Source organism: Elephas maximus, chromosome 3 (genome assembly GCF_024166365.1).
Source record: "Elephas maximus indicus isolate mEleMax1 chromosome 3, mEleMax1 primary haplotype, whole genome shotgun sequence".
NCBI classification, from domain to species: domain Eukaryota; kingdom Metazoa; phylum Chordata; class Mammalia; order Proboscidea; family Elephantidae; genus Elephas; species Elephas maximus.
Genome location: NC_064821.1, coordinates 28,486,286 through 28,509,010, shown reverse-complemented (window position 1 = coordinate 28,509,010; position 22,725 = coordinate 28,486,286). Strand labels below are relative to the sequence as shown.

Genomic DNA, 22,725 nt, shown 5'->3' with positions numbered 1-22,725 from the left:
CGCGTGGAAATAGAAACAGACAGACAGGGACACAGACGCAGCTCGAGATGATGGATGCGCGCTGCTGCCGCAGTTGCAAGTCTAAAAGCTTGGGGTAGGGGAGGCTGGCCTACTCACTTTTGCGCCCAGGCGCTGCAGATTATTGCTGTGTGGCAATGGGTCAGTGGCTTCAACTCTGTGAAGCTGTTTCTCTTCTGTGAACTAAAATGATGATCTCTACGGGGTCCGTGTGAGAATGCAATGAGATCATATCTGAAATCTCACAGAATAGTGTCTAGCACTCAGTACCAGAAAAACCACGGCTGTGGAGATGATTCCGAGGCATAGAGAGACCCTATAGAACGGAGTAGAACTGCCCCATAGGGGTTCCAAAGCCGTAATCTTTGAATTATGGTGTTGGTGAAGAATATTGAAGATGCCATGGACTGCCAAAAGAATGGACAAATCCGTCCTGGAAGAAGTACAGCCAGAATGCTCCTTAGAAGCAAGGATGGTGAGACTACCATGGGCTTAAACAAAAGGATTGTGAGGATGCCAGAGAAGTGGGCAGTGTTTAGTTCTGTTGTACACAGGGTTGCTATGAGTTGGAACCAGCTCGATGGCACCTAACAGCAACAATCATCACGAATGTAGACTGCCACATTTTTCTCCCTGGGAGTGGGTTCAAATCGCCAACCTTTCAGTTAGCAGACAAGTGCTCTAACCTTACCCTGTTCTATATTTCCACGGCACTTAACACCTCATAACGTGCTATGTAGTTTATTTATTGCATTTATTTCCTGCCTCTCCCCGCACTGCAATATCAACAGCAGGAGGGTGGGGCAATTTTATTTTATTCATTACCGTATCCCCAGTGCCCAGAACAGTGCCTGGAACACAGTAGATGCTCAATAAGTATTTGTTCAATGTCTGGTTATTATTGTGAGGATTCAATAGCATGGTATCTATAAAGTTCCTAGCAGGCCTACCATGGACTAGGTGCTTTGCCCCCTACTTTTTTGTTTTTTCTTGCTCTATTGCACTGGTTAGCACTTCAGTTCAACATCAACTAGTAGAAGTGAATGTGTACATCATCTCCTGACTTAACGCTGTGCACTCAGTGGACCCTGGACAGCCACTTGTTGAACAAATGGATGAATATAAAAAGATAACTTAAAGGTCACCTCCAATTTCTTGCCCCCAAGTGAGCCAGTCCATGTTCTGGGCTCCCACTGCCACCTGTTCTGCCATTAAAGCACTTGTCACTCTGAGTTGTAATTGCCTGTGTTTCCCAGCAGACTGGGTACTCTCTGAGGTCAAGTCCCTCTCCACCCTGGTCAGGACCTAGCACACATAGTCTCAACAAATGCTGAATGAATAAATGAAGGAATGAATGAGGCAGACACAAAGAGGCACCGAGTGTCACCTTGGGCAAATCACCCAGCCTCTCTGGGCCTGTTTCCTCATCTGTAAAATAGGGATGATATTAGTATCTACCCAATGGGGCTGTTGTGACAATGAAGAAGCCATGCATGTAAAGTTCTGAGCACAGTGCCTGGCTCATAGTAGGTGCTCACAAAATGGTAGCTACTATCCTAATAATAATTATTATTGTTTTTGATTCATGTGGAGCTATAGACAGACACAAGAGATAGCAACGTATTAACAGAAATCTTACTTCTTCCCACCCTCCGCCTCTCATTTTCCTCCAGCCCCACTAGCCTCCTAACAGTTAGTTCCTCAGACACTCCAAGCATATTCCCACCTCAGGGCCTTTGCCCTTGTTGTTCCCTTCAGATGGGAAACAAGCCTCAGAAATCCTGTGTTCTCCTACTCCTCTGGTCCCCTTCATACTGCATGTTTTGTTTTAGACGGATAACAGTCTAACAAGATATGCAACATATTATTGTTATTGTCTCTTCTTTGATTAGGACACAAAGCAGGGATGATGGTCTGTTTTGTTCCCTGATGGGTTCCAAGGCCTAGAACACTGCTGACATGCAATAGGTGGTACCCTCACCTCCTTCAGGTCTCTGTTCAAAGTCACTTCCTTCCAGAGGCCTTCTCTGAGGTAGACCCCTCCCACCCCTCAGCTCGATTTTTCTTCTCAGCTCTTGTTTCCATGATGTGCAACCTGTGCAGGCACCCAGGCCCCAGCCCCACATTTTCATCTTGCCCGGACCCTGCAAATTCTGTCGCCAGTTCTGGCTGTTTGCCCCAGTGCCTGGAACAGCACGTGGTAGACACTCAAGGATTTGTGGAATGAAGGAAGGCATGGAGGAGTGGATGTCCAGGGGAGGCTCACAGGCCGGAGACAGCAGCAGAGACGCACACCCCGCCGCCACTGGACACATATGGACATCTGCAGACATCAGCTCAATATAAGCCCGTGAGTGGGAGGCAGGGTGAACTGGCCTGATGCCCCAGGCGGGGGGCGCCTCTAAGCCTGCCTCCCTCCCCGGGCAGCAGGCCAGCTGGGGCGGGGGTTCAGATGGCAGAGGAGACAGCGCTGGGCAGCTTGGGCCTGTCACCTGGCAGCCCCACAGCCCTCAGAAGGAGACAGGGATGGGTGGCCACACAAGAGAGAAAGTAGTGAGGATGAAGTCCCTGAGTATCCCCTGATCATTCAGGCCTGTAGAGGGACAGTAACTATCCAAGGTCCATGCCTGGAGCTGGAGCAGGGCTGGGAAGGACTATCAGGGGCCCCAGACACGTGTGCTCATGTGCGGCTTTGGACATGGCCACTTGTGTATACCTGGACAGACAGAACTTTCTAAGATTGCGTTGTGTAGCGTGCACACATGACAGGTTGACATCTGGGGGTGGCAGGGAAAGAAGCATGTGGACACAGCAGGAAGCAGCATTTCACAGGGGTCAGAAATGCAGGTTCTGGGCTCAAATCCCTGCTCAGGCCCTTACTTAGGCTGTTGGTTTGGACCTGTGTATGGTATTAGTGTCATTAGGTTTGTCTGGGTTTGAGTGCACAGGTTGCATGCGTGCATGAGGTTGTGTTTGAAGAGTAATTTAATCCCTCCAAGAGATCTTCCTGGATATCCCACTTGAAATGTCACAGGCCCCCTATTCCATCACGGTCCTAATAACAATTTGTTATGTATTTATTTGTTTATATTGTTTCTTTTCTGTTTCCTCTATTAAATGTCAGCTCCATGGGCAGGGAGTTTGGTTCCCCAGCACCTGGCATATAATGTTTTTGTTCTTAGGTGGTGTCAAGTCGGTCCCGACTCAGAGCGACCCTATAGGACAGAGTAGAACTCCCCCATATGGTTTTCAAGGAGTGGTTGGTGGATTTGAACTGCCCACCTTTTGGTTAGCAGCCGAGCTCTTACCCGCTACACTACCAGGGCTCCTGGCATATAATAGGTGCTCAATAAATACTTGTTGAATTAAAGAAGGCAGGGCTGTGTCTGTGTGGGTGTGGGGGGAGTGGTGGGCGCTGGCTGGGTATCACAGGAGCCAGGAGTGCCCTGTGCTCAATTCTGCTCTCTAACCCCTTTCTGTCCTAGCTGTTCACAACCATTCATTTATTGTTGCTAGCTGTCTTTGAGTCTGCCCTGACTCATTGGGACCCTATGCACAACAGGACAAAACACTGCCTGGTCCTGTGCCATCACCATGGTCACTTTCCGATTGGATCATTGTGATCCATAGGGTTTTCATTGGCTGATTTTCAGAAGTAGATTGCCTGGCCTTTCTTCCTAGTCCATCTTAGTCCGGAAGCACCTCCGCTGAAACCTGTTCAGCGTCATAGCAACACACAAGCCTCCACTGACAGACGGGTGATGGCTGCACATGAGGTGCATTGGCTGGGAATCGAACCCAGTCTCTCACACGGAAGGTGAGAATTCTACCACTGAACCACCAATGCCCCATCTGCCCTGCTGTGTCGCCTATGTCTTTCCCCTTCTCTGGGGCTCAGCGACTCAATCGTCTCATCTGTAAAATGGTGGCCGGGTGGAGGTTGGATTGTTTCATGATAAGCTCCCTTCCTGATCTAAAATGCTATGAACCTAATTTCCCCTTTAATTTGCTGAACATTTATTGAGCACCTACTGTGTGTCAGGCACTCTTCTGGCCCTGGCCCTACCCTCCTGTAGCTCAAAGAGAATGAGGAAGACATGAGCCAGAAATCTCATTTAATCTTGAGTGCGCCCTCCCCCAGTCCCTCTCCTCACCTGCTGGAATTCTAGTCTTCACAGTGTGGAATCACCTTGGGTATTTCTCTGTTTACACACTGATCTTGCTCCCTCATCAGCCTGGAAAGTCAGCAAAGCAGGGACCCCTAGGTGCTGTTTATTACTGCAGCCCCACGCCTTTGCCAAAGGGCCTGGCGTACAGTAGGCACTTGGGGGAATAGGTGTGGAATAGGCCAAGAAATAAATGATGGAGCAAAGGGAGGCTTGGCATGCATGACTTAATAACTTCCATGAGTCTGTCGTTACCCACTTCGCAGATGAGGAAACTGAGGCTCAGGAAAGCAAAGCCACTTGCTCGGTTCCCGCCGCAGCTAAGTGGTGTGTGGCTGTTGGATGCAGCAGAGGAAGCAGGGGTAGCGGAGAGGAGTAGTCCCAGCTCCCACCCCACCCCGCAGAAACAAGAGACACAAGGGGGTGCACTGATGCGGCGGTAAGACCAAAAGACAGCGTAAAGCAATTCAAGGGTCTGTCTCTCTCAGCCCCCAAGGCTGGAAATGCTTTGCTGGAAGGAGACTACGAAATATTTGGCGCTGATGGGGAAGCTGCCTATTCCCTGTTGCCAGCTCTAGAGATCTGGGACGCCTGAGACTCTGTTTCTCGGCAGCTTCAGGTTCCAAAGCCGGGGAGGAACCCCCCGCCCCGTGCCTACCGGGGAATCCCCTGCATCCGGGGTCCTCCCCACACACCCGGAGCCGGGCGGCTGGGCCGAAACCCGCAGAGCGCAGACGCGGTGCCCGGGTTTTCAGAGAGGCGGGGGAAACACCCCCCCGTTCGGGCCCCCACCGTCCGCGGCACTGGGTCCCTTTCCCGCCGCAGTTCGCAGCACGAAGCTTACCTTGCAGGGGGGCTGGGGAGGGAATGTGTATGTGTGTGCGCGATTGTGAATCCCGCCGGTGTGTGGGTACGTGCGCGCGCGTCCCCGGGCGGTGACGGCCGCGGAGATGCTGGACTGCCAGGGCTGGAGGGGGAGGGGGGACTCCCCCGCCCCCGCCCGCCCACTCGCGGGCTTGAATGGACCGCTAGGAGGAAGGTCGGCAGCGGGAGGGCGCTTTTGTCTGTCTGTCTGGACCCTCCCTCTCCCCCGGACCGGGCACTCCCTGCCCCCCCAAACTGGAGACCTTTCCTCCGTTCTCTCCTGTCCCCCAATCACTGACTTCGAGGGAGTCTGGGAAGTGGTGCCCCTCGCTCGGGTGCCAGAGCTCCTCCCATCCGCTCCCAGCCGAGCGTCCTTTAATCTGATAATCCTGGCCCAGGGCTGTAACCAGGCCTTTTATCTTGGTATCAAAGCGTGGGTTGCGGCCGGGGTCCCCCAAGCTCAGAGTAATGGAGTCTTTGGAGCCTTGACAAGGAAGGGGCCCCCGACGAAAAGGAAGGAGCTAGGAGCGGCCCCAGACAGCGGCGCCCAGGAAAGCCCCCCATCCGCCTCTCCACGCTCCTCCGCCCGGCGCGGGGCCAGGAGCATTGGCCCCAGGCTAGACATTAGCGACACTCAGTGGCCGCGCGTGGAGACAGGCGCCAGGAAGGCGGGGGGGAGGGGAGGAGCCCGGGTGATTCCAGTGGGACGTGTGTCTGTGTTCGAGTCCCCGTTCAGGAGAGGCAGAAGACGGGGGCGGGAAAGAGACCTGGAAGGTGGAGGCCGATGTCTGAGCCGAGGAAATACTAGCCCCTAAGGGCAGTGCCACGTCGCCTTCAGATTGGAAAGGTCCCCTTAGATCACACACCCTTCCCAGCGCAGGGCTAAGTGTCCCCTCACAAGAGGCAGGGGGCGGGCCTTCTCTGCAGTGGGCTCAGGTTGACGTCATGCGGCGTGGCCAAGGGGACAATCCCCGCCCTTACTCTTGCCAACTGCCCTTTGAGGCCGCTGCAAACGCTCACCGTGGGGCGGCGAAAAATGAAGGAGATCGTGGCTGGAGCGCCCTCCCGTGTGCCCTCAGGAGGTGCCCATTGGAGCCCCCGGGCCCGCTGAGGCGGGGTCTTAGTGGAGACTCCCCGCAGCCAGAACACGTGCGCAGTGCCCTTTAAGGCGTGCTCGGTCTCCAGTGGCGCCGCCGTGGTTACTAGGGATGTGACGTCACGAGTGGGGGCGGGCGTGTCCGGCGGAAGCGGAAGGGGCGGGGCCCCGCGGCCGTGTCTTCAGCACCGCTGCAGCCGCCGCCGCCGCGGGAGCCGGAGCGGGCTGGGCCGCTGAGGCAAGATGGTGGACTACAGCGTGTGGGACCACATCGAAGTATCTGACGATGAAGACGAGACGCACCCCAACATCGACACAGCCAGCCTCTTCCGCTGGCGGCACCAGGTATAGTGCACGCGCCCGCCCGGTTCCCCGCTCGCCCGGACCCGGCTCCAGAATTCTGACCCCAAGTACGGGCCAGGGACCTCTCCTTTAACACCTGTGCTCCCACCTCACACTCCGGATTTTTATTATCTCCCGGGGTCCCTCGATTCAACTCCAGAACCCTGAGTACCGCCAGGACCCTGTCCGTCTTACTGCGATCCCGAGACCCCTTTGATGATCTGCGTGGGACTCCCTATTGACCCCTAGAACAATTTTCCCAGTCTAGGTTCCCAAGATAAGCGTTGGGTATATCCTCAGTCCTGTCCGCGATCTTCCATTTACACTCAGAACCCTGCCTCAGAGCCTGGATCCTCAATTCAGCTAGGTGATTTGTGGTCCTATTTGGATCCCCACTTCTGAGCTGGGATACTCCACTAGGCCCCCCAATCCTAGGGTCTGGAACCCCAATACTTTAATCCTGTCTGGAATCCACCTCCAGGGGTCTTGATGGGAATTCCTAGTCAGATTCCTGTTCCTAGGCTTGGGACCCCAACCTGCACCTGGGACCCCTTCCCTAGAGGTGAGATTTGCGATCCACCAGTGTCCTCATCTTGCCTGTTGTTGTTTCGAATTATGGCGACCCCATGCGTGCACAGTAGAACTGCTCGGTGGGGTTTTCAAGGCTGTAACCTTCCGGAAGCAGATGGCCAGGCCTTACTTCCAAGGCACCTCTGAGTGAGTTTGAACCGCCAATCTTTTGGTTACTAGTCCAGCACTTAACTTCTTGCACCACCCAGGGACTCCTCGGTTCAGCCTAGGACCAGGGTTTTGGAAACTCCAGACTCAGTCACCAGCTTCCATCCTGTGGAGTTTCCAGTTCTGACTGTCCTTCAGCCTCACATACTATAGATCTCATTTCCCATTACACTGGGAAACCTGTCTCCATGGCTTCCGGCCCAGCCAGAGCCCCTGCCTGTGTTTAATATTGCAGACCCCATTATCACCCACCTCCAAGACAGGCCTCCCGTGTGAACCTCTGCCAGCACTGGAAACCCACAGCTAAACCCAAACCCAGGACCCAACACCCACCCTGCCTTACCCTTTCCCGCAGCCTGGTCTGCCATTATCTGATGCCCAAATTGGTCCTGCACTCACCCAGGGACCCTACTGATTTGATTTCTAAATTCACTACCCCTTCTTTTATCTGTCTTCCCACAACACAAGTACCAGTTGCCATCGATCGAGTTGACTCCGACTCTTGGCAACCCCATGTGTGTCAGAGTAGAACTGTGCTCCACAGGGTTTTCAGTGGCTGATTTTTCAGAAGTAGATTGCCAGGCTTTTCTTCTGAGGTGCCGCTGGGTGGACTGGAACCTCCAACCTTTGGGTTAGCAGCCAAGCACGTTAACTGTTTGCACCACCCAGGGACTCCCACAAGAGAACTCCCAGATCCAGAGCTCAGAATCCCAAGTCTGTGTGACCTGTGACCTGCCACCCCGTCCTTGACTGGTAGTGCTCATGGGCCAATAGGATGACTCTCATAAAATCTAATGGTCTGATCCTCTGCTCCCCCAAATCAGAACTCCTGTACCCCCCACACCTATGCCCGTTATACTCTCAAACTGAGGGCTTATGCTGGCTAGGAGTTCTCCACCTCCTCCTATATGGCACTTCCCAGTCATTTATCCAGAAAATCCTCAAAGGGCACTTCCCCATCCTTATGGGACCCTACACTGGCTCCTGTATCTGGTCCCCAGTTCAACTTTGAGCCTCCCATTCCTTAAAACAGCAGTCTCCTGGGTAATGTACCTGCTGGGCAAGCCACTCGTATATGGGAGGAAGGTTCTAGCACCTCTGTTTCTTGCTGTGTGTAACATTTTGTTATGAAATATTTAAGACCTTCACAAAGCTCTAAAGAATGTTCTTGGGAATACCTATTTCTGTCTATAAAAGAGTTAATCTTTACTACTGTGTAGAGGTGATTTGGTCCCCATCCCCATGCCCGGCTCCCCAGTGCCAAGTGCCAAGGGCAGGGTGTCTGGGCGATGCCCCCTTTCCTGCAGTGTCCTCTTCCAGCCACACCCTCCTCCCTGGCCCACAGCCTTTTCCTGTCTGGCCGCTGAGAGCCCCGCCCCTTTCCTTCTCTTAAAGGCCCTGTGGCTGTAGTGGAGGCGGTGGCCTGGGTGTTTCCAGCACCAGGTTCATGGACAGGCAAGCTTGGATTCTGATCCCAGCCCCACCGTTTCCCACCTCTCTCCGTGTGAAGTGAGGTTCATAGGCCCCATCCATGAGTCCCTGTGAAATAGGGATAATATGGCCCTGTCTTTATGAAATTGTCGGAATGAAAGAGATTAGGTTTGAAAACAACCGGGCTCAGGGCCTGGGAGGCAGTGTTCCAGAAAAGGAGGTAGGCTTAGTTAAAAGGTAGCCTGGTGCCTTTTGACTAGCCCAGCTCCTTCTGCACCACTGACAAGCTGTCTCAGTTTCCCCAGCTGGGAATATTAATAATATCAATTTTGTAGTGTTGTGAGAAATATACTACTTAATGTCTGTAGTGTTTTGTGGATAGTATCTAGTACATAATCTTTCTATAAACGTTAGCTATTGTCATTGTTAATATTTAGGTAATTCATGGTCGTGGTGAAAAATTCCAAAGCTTCTAGTAGGGATAAGAGGACAAATGAGTCTTGCTTCCTAGCCCAGCTCCCCAGTTCCCTTGCCCAGAGACAGCCACTGTTCCTGGTTTTTTGTGGCTCCATCTAGTAAGCTGTTCAGCAGTGAGGTTCGGTGGCCTAGGTTTCCCCATCTGTAAGGCAAGAGGGCAGTGATTCCAGCTGCCGTGGCTCCTGGCCTGCCTAACCTGCTATGGGCCCTTCGTAACATGAGGTGTAAAGCTAGGGCCGGGCAGGCTGCCGGCCCCACAGCTCCAGGAGGCCTTTATTTAGCTTTCACGTCCCTGGTGGCCTCTCAGAGGATGCTGGGAAGAGCTTGGAGGCCGTCCAGCAGAGAAAACCAGGGTGGTCGGTTCCTGCCGAGGCCTGGGACCACCTGTAATGTCAGCTGCAGAGAGCCCCTTGCGGGTAGCAGGAAGGTTCCATGGTGACACAGGGCGTTGCGGAGTATGGGTGGTGGCAGAGGCCAGGGCTCCTGTCCATGAGGCCTGGGCCTTCACCCATTATCCATGCCGGAAAAGTAAGCCTTGGGGCTATCCCTGTTAGTTCAATTGGGCATTGGAGTAGGGCCCTGGTGTCACAGTTCTCACTCATCATTGGCCTGGCCCTGTGCTAGAAACCTGGGGATACAGCCTCATAGAAGGCACAGAAGTGAGTCAGCAGACTGTTCTGGTGGTGGTGACAATGACAGTGGTGATCTGTGGCTAACATCTACTGAATGCTTGCTGCGTTGGAAGCATTTTTTTTTTTGACTCGTTTAGTCCTCACATTTCGTCTCTCTGACTTTGGACACGTTATCGGGAGGGATCAGTCCCTGGAGAAGAACATCATGCTTGGTAAAGTAGAGGGTCAGCGAAAAAGAGGAAGACCCTCGATGAGATGGACTGACACAGCGGCTGCAACAGGGGACTCAAACATAGCAACAATTGTGAGGCTGGTGCAGGACTGGGCAGTGTTTCGTTCTGTTGTACATAGGGCCGCTATGAGTTGGAACCGACTCAGTGGCACCTAACAACAACTACAGCAGTCTTCACAGCAACCCTGTGAGGTCCCATTTCACAGAGAGAAAGACCAAGGCAGGGAGAGCTTTAAGCGACTTGGCCAAAGTCATGTTGCCAGTAAGTGGCGGTGCTGGGTGCAACAGCAGTGAAGTTGCAGCATCCACCCCAGTTCTTGAGCATTTGCTCTGGGCTGCAGGTTAAGCTGAGCACCTGAAGTACCTTTTCCTGTTTGAGCCCCAGAATAGTCCCCAGAGAGAGAGAGAGAGAGATTATCTCCTTGAATGGCTATTTCTGAGTGCCCAGCACGGCTCTGGGCTTTTTCCTTCAATTGCCGCCTTTGTTTCTCCTACTGCAACCCAGTGAAGTAGATGCTATTGTCTGCATTTGACAGGTGAGGAAACCAAGGTTCAGAGAGCGACACACTGCAGTACGTGGTGGTCATGGGATAGGACTCCAGGTCTGGGGCCCCAAGGCCATCCCCCAGCACAGGAGATAATCATCTAATGATGGTGGAGGGGCCTGGGGGTGCTCGAGGGCAGCTCTGTTGGAGCTGAGATGTGGGTGAACTAGAAGAGGGTTCCAGGTGGAACGAACATCGTGTGCAGAGGCCAAGAGGCCAGAGAACGCTGGTGCGTTTGGGGAACCCCAAGGACCAGCATCTGTCTGGGACCTGGCATTGGGAGTGGAGAGCAGGACGCAGCTCCCATGGTGCCTCAATGCCAGCCAGGAGCTTGGGGAGGGTCAGGAGTCTATCTGAACCCTAGCACATTAAGATGGGTACGGGAGAGAGCTGCAGTCAGGCGTACCTGTCTCAGACTGCTTTGGTGGCCTGTGAGCCTGGACTGAGGGACAACGATTGAAAGTGGTGGCACCTCTTGGGGTTCTGTCAGCAGCTCTGGATTGATCCGAAAGGAGCAGGATCTGGGAGCCAGGGGAGGTGGTGGTGGAGCTGAGCAGGAGTGGAGAGCAGAGAGTTTTGAGCAGCCTGATAGGGGCCAGGAGGGGTTGGAGCTAGAGAAGGAGTGAAGGTGGGGGCCAGGAGCCTGAGGAGACACAGCGCCATCATCATGAACAGGGTACAGAGGAGGGATGTGCCCTGACTCAGGTGCTCACAGGCACCTCAGAGTGACAGGCCACTGACTGTCCCGCCCACAGGCCCGGGTGGAGCGCATGGAGCAGTTCCAGAAGGAGAAGGAGGAGCTGGACAGGGGTTGCCGTGAGTGCAAGCGCAAGGTGGCCGAGTGCCAGCGGAAGCTGAAAGAGCTGGAGGTCGCTGAGGGCACAGGCAGCCAGGGAGAGCTGGAGCGGCTGCAGGCTGAGGCACGGCAGCTGCGCAAGGAGGAGAGGAGCTGGGAGCAGAAGCTGGAGGAGCTGCGCAAGAAGGAGAAGAGCATGCCCTGGAACGTGGACACGCTCAGCAAGGACGGCTTCAGCAAGGTGGGCGGGCCCAGTACTGCGGGGTAGGGGGGCATGCCGCTGCCGTGGCGGGGGGAGGGGTTGGGGTGGGCGGGGGAAGCAGGTCTCGGGGGCCGAGGAGATAAAGCACCCCACCAGTACGGTACCCCCTCTGGTCTGCCTGAAGGCCCTAGTCCGAGGCCACACCTGCCATGCCCACGCTCCCGCTTCCTTGACGCTCATGGCACCATCACTACCTCTGCTGCTGATGGGATGGGCGCTGCGGCCATGGCCCGCCTGGCCGCACTCAGGGTGCTCCACGGCGGCGATGCCCCAGCCCACTCCCCCTCTCGCCCTACCACAGAGCATGGTCAACATCAAGCCAGAGCAGGCAGAGGAGGACTCGGAGGAGGCAAGAGAGCAGAAACACAAAACCTTTGTAGAGAAGTATGAGAAACAGATCAAGCACTTTGGTGAGTTGGCCCAGGGGCCTCCTGTAGGGGGAAGGGAAAGGGGCTGACCCTTTGCCTCCAGGGCCCTTCCAGCACCTTGCTTAACACCTTCCTGCAGGCATGCTCCGCCGCTGGGACGACAGCCAGAAGTACCTGTCAGACAACGCCCACCTGGTGTGTGAAGAGACGGCCAACTACCTGGTCATCTGGTGCATTGACCTAGAGGTAGAAGAGGTGAGTGGAGCCTGCCCTGGGGCTGGGCTAAGGCTCTGCCCTGAGGCTGCCTCTTGGTGACACCAGCCTGTTCTCCCTTGGCAGAAATGTGCACTCATGGAGCAGGTGGCCCACCAGACCATCGTCATGCAGTTCATTCTGGAGCTGGCCAAGAGCCTGAAGGTGGATCCCCGTGCCTGCTTCCGGCAGTTCTTCACGAAGATTAAGGTAGGGACCCTGAGATGCCATCGGGTACTGGGTGTGGCCAGAGGCTCCCTCCTCAGGGAACCAGCCTGTACCCCATGGGGGAGGCAGACACATGTCCGTGGGACTCAGGCCCCTATGATCAGAGCCTCACACATCAGGAGAGAGTAGGGCTCTAGGGGGGCCAGAAGAGGTTCTGGATAGACTGAGGGCAGAACCAGTGGGCTCTGCTGAAGGTCCCAACGTGGGGGTGAAGGACAGAGTCAGGATGCCCCCAGGCCTTTACCTGAGTACCTGGAGAACAGCACTACCCTGACTGAGATGGCGGAGACTGAGCGCAGGTCAGATAAGGGGTAATCAGGAGCTCACATGTTGCTGTGTTGAGTTTGAGATGTCTAGGAGACCCCCAGGCAGGGATATGGAGGTGGGTGTGGGTCTGTGGCTTGGGGGGTACATCAGCAGACTCCCTGTATGGTGGTCAGGCTGAGAATAGATGGATAAAAGGAGCAGCCCAAGCCCCAGCGCTCCATCCTTTAGTTCAGGGTGACTCGGGGTGCCCCCGAGCGCCTCTGAGGAGCTGCCCCAAGAGGGTCGGCCTAGGCCCACTGACTGTTGCCCACCCCCCACAGACAGCCGACCGTCAGTACATGGAGGGCTTCAATGATGAGCTGGAGGCCTTCAAGGAGCGCGTGCGGGGCCGTGCCAAGCTGCGCATCGAGAAGGCCATGAAGGAGTACGAGGAGGAGGAGCGCAAGAAGAGGCTTGGCCCTGGCGGCCTGGACCCCGTCGAGGTCTACGAGTCCCTTCCTGAGGTGCGCTCCTCTGGCCCTAGGTGGGTGGTGGGCGGTCAGCAAGCGGGGCCCCAGGTAACTAGGATGCAGGCCCTAACCCCAGCCCCTCTGGGCCCCCAGGAGCTACAGAAATGCTTTGACGTGAAGGACGTGCAGATGCTACAAGATGCCATCAGCAAGATGGACCCCACCGTGAGTAACCATGCCGCCTGCCTTCCACCCCTCTCAAACAGGCTGGCAGAAGCACCCCTCCGGGCTTCTCAGAGTAAGGGGACTGGGTCACCACACTCACATTTATCTAGTGCCTACTGTGTGCCAGCTTTGCTCTTGGGGCCAGGTATGCCGAAGTGTGCAGCACATGTTCCCTGTAATTGTCCCTGCCGCCATGGGCCAATTATGAGCACAGCCTCAGGAGCCAGCACACTGGGGCTGAGCCCCCAGTGACTCAGGATGGCCTTGGGGGTGTTCTTCCCAGCCTCAGTTTCCTTAACCAAACCACAGTTACTCTCTTGAAATTAGCTCACGTAGTGTGTGGGGAGGGCTGAGCACACAGGAGGTGGTGGTAAACATCAGCTGTTTTGTGAGAATGTAGTAGATTTGGTGGAGTCCCTGGGTGGTGCAAACGGTTAACGCGCTCAGCTGCCAACCAAAAGATTGGAAATTTGAGTCCACCCAGAGTCTCCTTAGAAGACCTGGCGATCTGTTTCTCCAAAGACTGCAGCCAAGAAAAGTCTGTGGAGTACTTCTACTCTGTCACATGGGGTTACTATGAGTCAGAGTCAACTTGATGACAACTGTTTTGTTTTTTTTTTTTAAGTAGAGCTAGTAAAACAAGGTTTTAGAGTCTTAATAGACCTTGGTTTGACTGCATTTTTGCTACTTGGTTTGTTGGGTAGCCACACCAGTTTCCTTATCTGTAAAATGGGTCTAGTTACAGGGTTCCTGGAAGCTTCCATGGGAATGACTATCTAGATCAGGGCTTGGCAAATTATGATTCACAGGCCTGCTGTCTCTTTCTTATAAATAAAGTTTTATTGGAACACAGTTCCACTTACTTGTTTCTGTATTGACTATGATTGTTTTTAGGAAACCTTGGTGGCATAGTGGTTAAGACCTGTGGTTGGTAACCAAAAGGTCGGCAGTTCGAGTCCACCAGGTGCTCCTTGGAAACTCTACGGGGTAGTTCTACTCTGTTATATAGGGTTGCTATGAGTCGGAACCGACTTGATGGCAATGGGTTTTTTTATGACTGTCTTTGCCCTTCTTGTTGTTAGGTGCTGTCGAGTCAGTTCCGACTCACAGCGACCCTATGCATGACAGAACGAAACACTGCCTGGTCTTGAGCCATCCTTAGAATCGTTGTTATGCTTGAGCTCATTGTTGCACTTACTGTCAGTCCACCTCGTTGAGGGTCTTCCTTTTTTCTGCTGACCCTGTACTCTGCCAAGCATGATGTCCTTCTCCAGGGATTGATATCTTCTGACAACCTGTCCAAAGTATGTAAGACACAGTCTCGCCATCCTTGCTTCTAAGGAGCATTCTGGTCGTACTTCTTCCAAGACAGATTTATTTGTTCTTCTGGCAGTCCATGGTATATTCAGTATTCTTCGCCAACACGACAATTGAAAGGCATCAATTCTCTTTTGGTCTTCCTTATTCATTGTCCAGCTTTCACATGCCTATGATGCGACTGAAAATACCATGGCTTAGGTCAGGCACACGTTAGCCTTCAATGTGACATCGTTGCTTTTCAACACTTTAAAAAGGTCCTTTGCAGCAGATTTACCCAATGTAATGCGTCTTTTCATTTCTGGACTGCTGCTTCCGTGGCTGTTGATTGTGGATCCAAGTAAAATGAAATTCTTGACAACTTCAATCTTTTCTGTGTTTATCATGATGTTGCTCATTGGTCCAGTTGTGAGGATTTTTGTTTTCTTTATGTTGAGGTGCAATCCATACTGAAGGCTGTGATCTTTGGTTTTCATTAGTAAGTGCTTCACTTTCAGCAAGTCCTCTTCACTTTCAGCAAGCAAGGTTGTGTCGTCTGCGTAACGCAGGTTGATAGTGAGTCTTCCTCCAATCCAGATGCCCCGTTCTTCTTCATATAGTCCAGCTTCTTGTATTATTTGCCCAGCATATAGACTGAATAGGTATGGTGAAAGAAAACAACCCTGACGCACACCTTTCCTGACTTTAAACCAATCAGTATCCCCTTGTTCTGTCCGAACAACTGCCTCTTGATCTATGTAAAGGTTCCTCATGAGCACAGTTAAGTGTTCTGGAATTCCCATTTTTCCCAGTGTTATCCATAATTTGTTACGATCCACACAGTCTAATGCTTTCGCATAGTCAGTAAAACACAGGTAAACATCCTTCTGGTATTCTCTGCTCTCAGCCAGGATCCATCTGACATCAGCAATGGTATCCCCGGTTCCATGTCCTCTTCTGAAACCGGCCTGAATTTCTGGTACTTCCCTGTCGATATACAGCTGCAGCCGTTTTTGAATGATCTTCAGCAAAATTTTGCTTGTGTGTGATATTAATGATATCGTTCTATAATTTCCACATTCGGTTGAGTCACCTTTCTTGGGAATAGGCATAAATATGGATCTCTTCCAGTCAGTTGGCCAGGAAGCCGTCTTCCATATTTCTTGGCATAGACGAGTGAGCACGTCCAGTGCTGCATCTGTTTATTAAAACATCTCAGTTGATATCCCATCAATTCCTGGAGGCTTGTTTTTCGCCAATGCCTTCAGACCAGCTTGAACTTCTTCCTTCAGTATCATTGGTTCTTGATCATATGCCAACTCTTGAAATGGTTGAACATCGACTAATTCTTTTTGGTTTAATGACTCTCTGTATTCCTTCCATCCCCCACATTGTCTGTCAGTTTGTCGTTCCGTGGGAGCTTGCATGTTGCTGTGATACTGGAAGCTATGCCACTGGTATTCAGGTACTAGCAGGGTCACCCATGGAGGACAGGTTTCAGCTGAGCCTCCAGACTAAGACAGACTAGGAAGAAGGACCCAGCAGTCTACTTCTGGAAAGTATTAGCCAGTGAAAACCTTATGAATAGCCCCAGACCATTGTTTGATATAGTGCTGGAAGATGACCCCCCAGGTTGGAAGGCACTCAAAAGATGACTGGGGAAGAGCTGCCTCCTCAAAGTAAAGTTGACCTTAATGACGTGGATGGAGTAAAGCTTTCGGGACCTTCATTTGCTGATGTGGCACGGCTCAAAATGAGAAGAAATAGCTGCAACATCCATTAATAATCGGAACCTGGAATGTACGAAGTATGAATCTAGAAAAATTGGAAATCGTCAAAGATGAAATGGAATGCATAAACATCGATATCCTAGGCGTTAGTGAACTGAATTGGGCAATCATATAGTTTACTGTGCTGGGAATGACAACTCGAAGGGGGATGGTGTTGCATTCATCATCAAAAAGAACATTTCGAGGTCTATGCTGAAGTACAACGCTGTCAATGATAGGATAACATCCATACGCCTACAAGGAAAACCAGTTAATACAACTATTATTCAAATTTACGCACCAACCACTAGGGCCAAAGATGAAGAAATTGAAGATTTTTATCAGCTGCTGCAGTCTGAAATTGATTGAAATGCAATCAAGATGCATTGATAATTACTGGTGATTGGAATGTGAAAGTTGGAAACGAAGAAGGATCAGTAGTTGGAAAATACAGCCTTCGTAATAGAAACAATGCTGGAGATCGAAAGATAGAATTTTGCAAGACCAACAACTTCATTGCAAATACCTTTTTTCACCAACATAAGCAGTGACTATACACATGGACCTCACCAGATGGAACACACAGAAATCAAATTGCCTACATCTGTGGAAAGAGACAATGGAAAAGCTCAATATCATCAGTCAGAACAAGGCCAGAGGCTGACTGTGGAACAGACCATCAATTACTCATAATGCAAGTTCAAGCTGAAACTGAAGAAAATCAGAGCGAGTCCACGAGAGCCAAAATATGACCTTGAGTATATCCCACCTGAATTTAGAGACCATCTGAAGAATAAATTTAATTCATTGAACACTAGTGACCGAAGACCAGACGAGTTGTGGAACGACATGAAGGACACCATACATGAAAAAAGCGAGAGGTCATTGAAAAGACAGGAAAGAAAGAAAAGACCAAGATGGATGTCAGAGGAGACTCTGAAAGTTGCTCTCAAACGTCGAGAGGCTAAAGCAAAAGGAAGAATTGATGAAGTAAAAGAACTGAACGGAAGATTTCAAAGGGCGGCTCAAGAAGACAAAGTTAAGTATTGTAATGACGTGTACAAAGAGCTGGAAATAGAAAAGCAAAAGGGAAGAACAAGCTCGGTGTTTCTCAAGCTGAAAGAACTTAAGAAAAAATTCAAGTCTCAAGTTGCAGTAGTGAAGGATTCTTTGGGGAAAATATTAAATGATGCAGGAAGCATCAAAAGAAGGTGTAAGGAATACACAGAGTCATACCAAAAAGAATTAGTCAATGTTCAACCATTTCAAGAAGTAGCATATGATCAGGAACCGATGGTACTGAAGGAAGAAGTCCAAGCTGCTCTGAAGGCTCTGGCAAAAAACGAGGCTCCAGGAATTGATGGAATATCAGTCGAGATGTTTCAACAAACGGATGCGCAGCGCTGGAGGTGCTCACTCGTCTATGCCAAGAAATATGAAAGACAGCTTCCTGGCCAACTGACTGGAAGAAATCCATATTTATGCCTATTCCCAAGAAAGGTGATCCAACCGAATGTGGAAATTATAGAACGATATCATTAATATCACACACAAGCAAAATTTTGCTGAAAATCATTCTAAAATGGCCGCAGCAGTATATCAACAGAGAACTGCCAGAAATTCAGACCAGTTTCAGAAGAGGACATGGAACCAGGGATACCATTGCTGGTGTCAGATGGGTCCTGGCTGAAAGCAGAGAATACCAGAAGGATGTTTACCTGTGTTTTATTGACTATGCAAAGGCATTGGACTGTGTGGATCATAAATTATGGATAACATTGGGAAGAATGGGAATTCCAGAACACTTAACTGTGCTCATGAGGAACCTTTACATAGATCAAGAGCAGTTGTTTGGACAGAACAAGGGGATACTGATTGGTTTAAGGTCAGGAAAGGTGTGCAGCAGGGTTGTTTTCTTTCACCATATCTATTCAGTCTGTATACTGAGCAAATAATACGAGAAGCTGTACTGTATGAATAAGAACGGGGCATCTGGATTGGAGGAAGACTCACTACCAACCTGCGTTATGCAGACGACACAACCTTAACAACCTTGCTTGCTAAAAGTGAAGAGGACTTGAAAGCACTTACTAATGAAGATCAAAGATCACAGCTTTCACTATGGATTGCACCTCAACATAAAGAAAACAAAAATCCTCACAACTGGACCAATGAGCAACATCAACTCTTCTTGGGTCTTCCTTATTCATTGTCCAGCTTTCACATGCCTGTGATGCGATTGAAAATACCATGGCTTGGGTCAGGCGCACCTTAGCCTTCAAGGTGACATCTTTGCTCTTCAATGCTTTAAAGAGGTCCTTTGCAGCAGATTTCCAAGTAAAATGAAATTCTTGACAACATCAGAAAAGAAGTTGTCAAGAATTTCATTTTACTTGGATCCACAATCAACAGCCATGGAAGCAGCGGTCAAGAAATCAAAAAATGTGTTGCATTGGGTAAATCTGCTGCAAAGGACCTCTTTAAAGCATTGAAGAGCAAAGATGTCACCTTGAAGGCTAAGGTGCGCCTGACCCAAGCCATGGTATTTTCAATCGCATCACAGGCATGTGAAAGCTGGATAATGAATAAGGAAGACCCAAGAAGAGTTGATGCCTTTGAATTGTGGTGTTGGCAAAGAATATTGAATATACCATGGACTGCCAGAAGAACAAATAAATGTCTTGGAAGTAATACAACCAGAATGCTTCTTAGAGGCATGGATGGCGAGACTGCGTCTTACATACTTTGGACATGTTGTCAGGAGGGATCAGTCCCTGGAGAAGGACATCATGCTTGGCAAAGTACAGGGTCAGCAGAAAAGAGGAAGACCCTCAATGAGGTGGATTGACACAGTGACTTGAACAATGAGCTCAAGGATAACAACGATTGTAAGGATGGCTCAGGACCAGGCAATGTTTCGTTCTGTTGTGCATAGGGTTGCTATGAGTCGGAGCTGACTTCACGGCACCTAACAACAACAACATTCCTTCCATCTTCTTTTGATGCTTCCTGCGTCATTTAATATTTTCCCGATGGAATCCTTCAGTATTGCAACTCGAGGCTTGAATTTTTTCTTAAGTTCTTCCAGCTTGAGAAACACCAAGTGTGTTCTTTCCTTTTGGCTTTCCATCTCCACCTCTTTGCACATGTCATTGTAATACTTTGTCTTCTCAAGACACCCTTTGAAATCTTCTGTTCAGTTCTTTTACTTCTTCAATTCTGCCTTTTGCTTTAGTTTCTCGACATTCGAGAGCAACTTTCAGAGTCTCCTCTAACATCCATCTTGGTCTTTTCTTTCTTTCCTGTGTTTTCAATGACCTGTTGCATTCTTCATGTATGATGTCCTTGATGTCATTCCACAACTCGTCTGGTCTTCGGTGACTAGTGTTCAATGCGTGAAATCTATTCTTCAGGTGGTTTCTAAATTCAGATGGGATATACTCAAGGTCATATTTTGGCTCTCATGGACTCGCTCTGATTTTCTTCAGTTTCAGCTTGAACTTACATATGAGCAATTGATGGTCTGTTCCACATTCAGCCTCTGGCCTTGTTCTGACTGATGATACTGAGCTTTTCCGTCGTCTCTTTCCACAGATGTAGTCAATTTGATTTCTGTGCGTTCCATCTGGCGAGGTCAATGTGTATAGTCACCGTTTATGTTGGTGAAAGAAGGTATTTGCAATGAAGAAGTTGTTGGTCTTGCAAAACTCTATCATTCGATCTTTGGCATTTTTTCTATCACCAAGGCCATATCTTCCAACTACTGATCCTTCTTTGTTTCCAACTTTCGCATTCCAATCGCTAGTAATTATCAATGCATCTTGATCGCATTTCAATCAATTTCAGACTGCAGCAGCTGATAAAAATCTTCAATTTCTTCATCTTTGGCCCTAGTGGTTGGTGCATAAATTTGAATAATAGTCATATTAACTGGTTTTCCTTGTAGGCGTGTATATATTATCCTATCACTGACAACATTGTACTTCAGGATGGATCTTGAAACATTTTTTGACGATGAATGCAACACCATTCCTCTTTGAGTTGTCATTCCCAGCATAGTAGACTATATGATTGTCCAATTCAAAATGGCCAATACTGGTCGATTTCAGCTCACTAATGCCCAGGATATTGATGTTTATGTGTTCCATTTCATTTTTGACGATTTCCAATTTTCCTAGATTCATACTTCGTACATTCCAGGTTCCAATTATTAGTGGATGTTTACAGCTGTTTCTTCTCATTTTGAGTCATGCCACATCAGCAAATGAAGGTCCCGCAAGCATTACTCCATCCATGTCATTAAGGTTGACGCTACTTTGAGGAGGCAGCTCTTCCCCAGTCATCCTTTGAGTGCCTTCCAACCTGGGGGGCTCATCTTCCAGTACTATATCAGTGTTCCACTGCTATCTATGAGGTTTTCACTGGCTAATGCTTTTCAGAAGTAGACTGCCGGGTCCTTTTTCCTAGCCTGTCTTAGCCTGGAAGCTCAGCTGAAACCTGTCCCTCATGGGTGACCCTGCTGGTATCTGAATACTGGTGGCACAGCTTCCAGCATCGCAGCAACACACAAGCCCCCACGGCACGACAAACTGACAGACACATGGGGGTTTTTGGCCTGCTACGGTAGAATTGAGGAGTCCTGGGCTGAGCGGCTGTGATAGACACCCTACATGGCCTGCAAAGCCTAAAATATCTGACCTTTTACAGAAGAAGTTTACTGACCTCTGTTCTAGATGTACACAATTGAAATTTAGTGGAAGTTAAGTAAAATTTAAAATTGTGTTCCCCAGCCACATTAGCCACATTTCAAAGGCTCAGGTAGCCACTCGTGGCTCATGGCTACTGTGTTGGGCAGCGCAGATTATAGAAAATTTCCACCGTCACAGAAAGTTCTTTTGGACAGCCATGGTCTAGAAGGAGCAGTGAGCGAGCTTCAGGACGTGGTAGTGAGCTCACCGTTCCTCAGAGCACAGGAAGCCATGGGCCACCTGGGTGGCAGTACCCTGCCTCATCTGCCTACGCTTCTCTCCACAGGATGCGAAGTACCACATGCAGCGCTGCATCGACTCCGGCCTCTGGGTCCCCAACTCCAAGTCCAGCGAGGCCAAGGAGAGGGAGGAGGCGGGGCCTGGGGATCCCTTGCTGGAAGCCGCCCCGAAGTCAGGGGATGAGAAGGATGTCAGCGCGTGACCCGTGACCCACCCTGGCCGCCGCCCACCTGCCTGCAGGCTCCTGCATTCCCGTTTTCAGAAAACAAAAATAGACACCTTCTCCCCAGCCCCTGGCTTTCTCCACTTTCGCTGCTCCCCGAGCCCTGGGGGGAGGGGGCTGTGCTCCCTCCCTCCCTCTCCACTGCCCCCAGCGCTCATCGAAGTCTCTGATTTGAGTCAAGGGGCTTCGCTGCCTGCAGCCCCCCATCAGCATTATGCCAAAGGCCCTGGGCGTCCAGGGAGGGGCACAGGGCTCCAGGTCGCCCATAGGTGGAGGGGAGGGTCCCCAGCTGGGGGCCTCCTCCAGGCACCGTGGGTTGTGTTCACTGTTGGTCTGCTGTTGAGTCTTCTATTTGGTAAATAGCAATGATCGTCAAATAAAGAGTTTCGGATGCTGTTGCGGCTGTGGTGAGGGCTGTTGGTGCCGCTCTTCTTGTGGGGGTGGGCAGGAAACAGGACAGATGGCATGTGGAGGCTGGGCTGGTGACCCCCGGCTTTTGCCCTCCAGCCTCTGGTCAGGCAGAGTGAAGGATGCAGAGGCGCTCTCCTCTCTCCAGGCTTTTGCATGTCCTGTTCCTCTACCTGGAACATCCTTCCTCCTGATGCTTTCTCATCAGAGTCTTCCACCTTCAGTTCTCACCCACTCCTCCAGAAAGATTGCCCCCAGCCCATGCCTCGCTCCTCTCAGCCCTTTGCTTGTTCCCTCAAACCCACTTATTATGTATTAAATTGTGTCCCACCCAAAATGTGTATCAACTTGGCTAGGCTATGATTCCCAGTATTAGGTGGTAGTCCACCATTTTGTGATTTGATGTGCTTATCCTATATGGTATAAATCCTAATCTCTGTGGTGTTAATGGGAGCCCTGGTTGCACAGCGGTTAAGTGCGCAGCTGCTAACCAAAAGGTTGGCAGTTCTAATGTGCCAGCCGCTCCTTGGAAACCAAATGGGGCAATTCTACTCTGTCCTTGTAGGGTGGCTATGAGTCAGAATTGACTTGACAGCAATGAGTGTGATGTTAATGAGGCAGGACTCAATCTACAGGATTAGGTTGTATGTTGA

At 50.7% G+C, this 22,725-nt stretch overlaps 1 protein-coding gene and 1 non-coding gene across 2 annotated transcripts; one reads left to right on the top strand and one right to left on the bottom strand.

Annotated features, from left to right (window-relative positions):
• Positions 1-3,795: 3,795 nt before the first annotated feature.
• On the bottom strand, positions 3,796-3,865 carry TRNAG-UCC (transfer RNA glycine (anticodon UCC)). The gene has a single exon. It is a non-coding gene; the product is annotated as a tRNA-Gly (tRNA).
• Positions 3,866-6,285: 2,420 nt separating this feature from the next.
• Positions 6,286-22,062, top strand: CDC37 (cell division cycle 37, HSP90 cochaperone). Its single transcript, XM_049876856.1, has 8 exons — positions 6,286-6,489; positions 11,297-11,578; positions 11,901-12,009; positions 12,107-12,222; positions 12,307-12,429; positions 13,035-13,217; positions 13,317-13,388; positions 21,488-22,062. The coding sequence occupies exons 1-8, from the start codon at positions 6,388-6,390 to the stop codon at positions 21,641-21,643; spliced, it is 1,143 nt and encodes a 380-aa protein (XP_049732813.1). The 5' UTR covers positions 6,286-6,387; the 3' UTR covers positions 21,644-22,062.
• Positions 22,063-22,725: the final 663 nt, after the last annotated feature.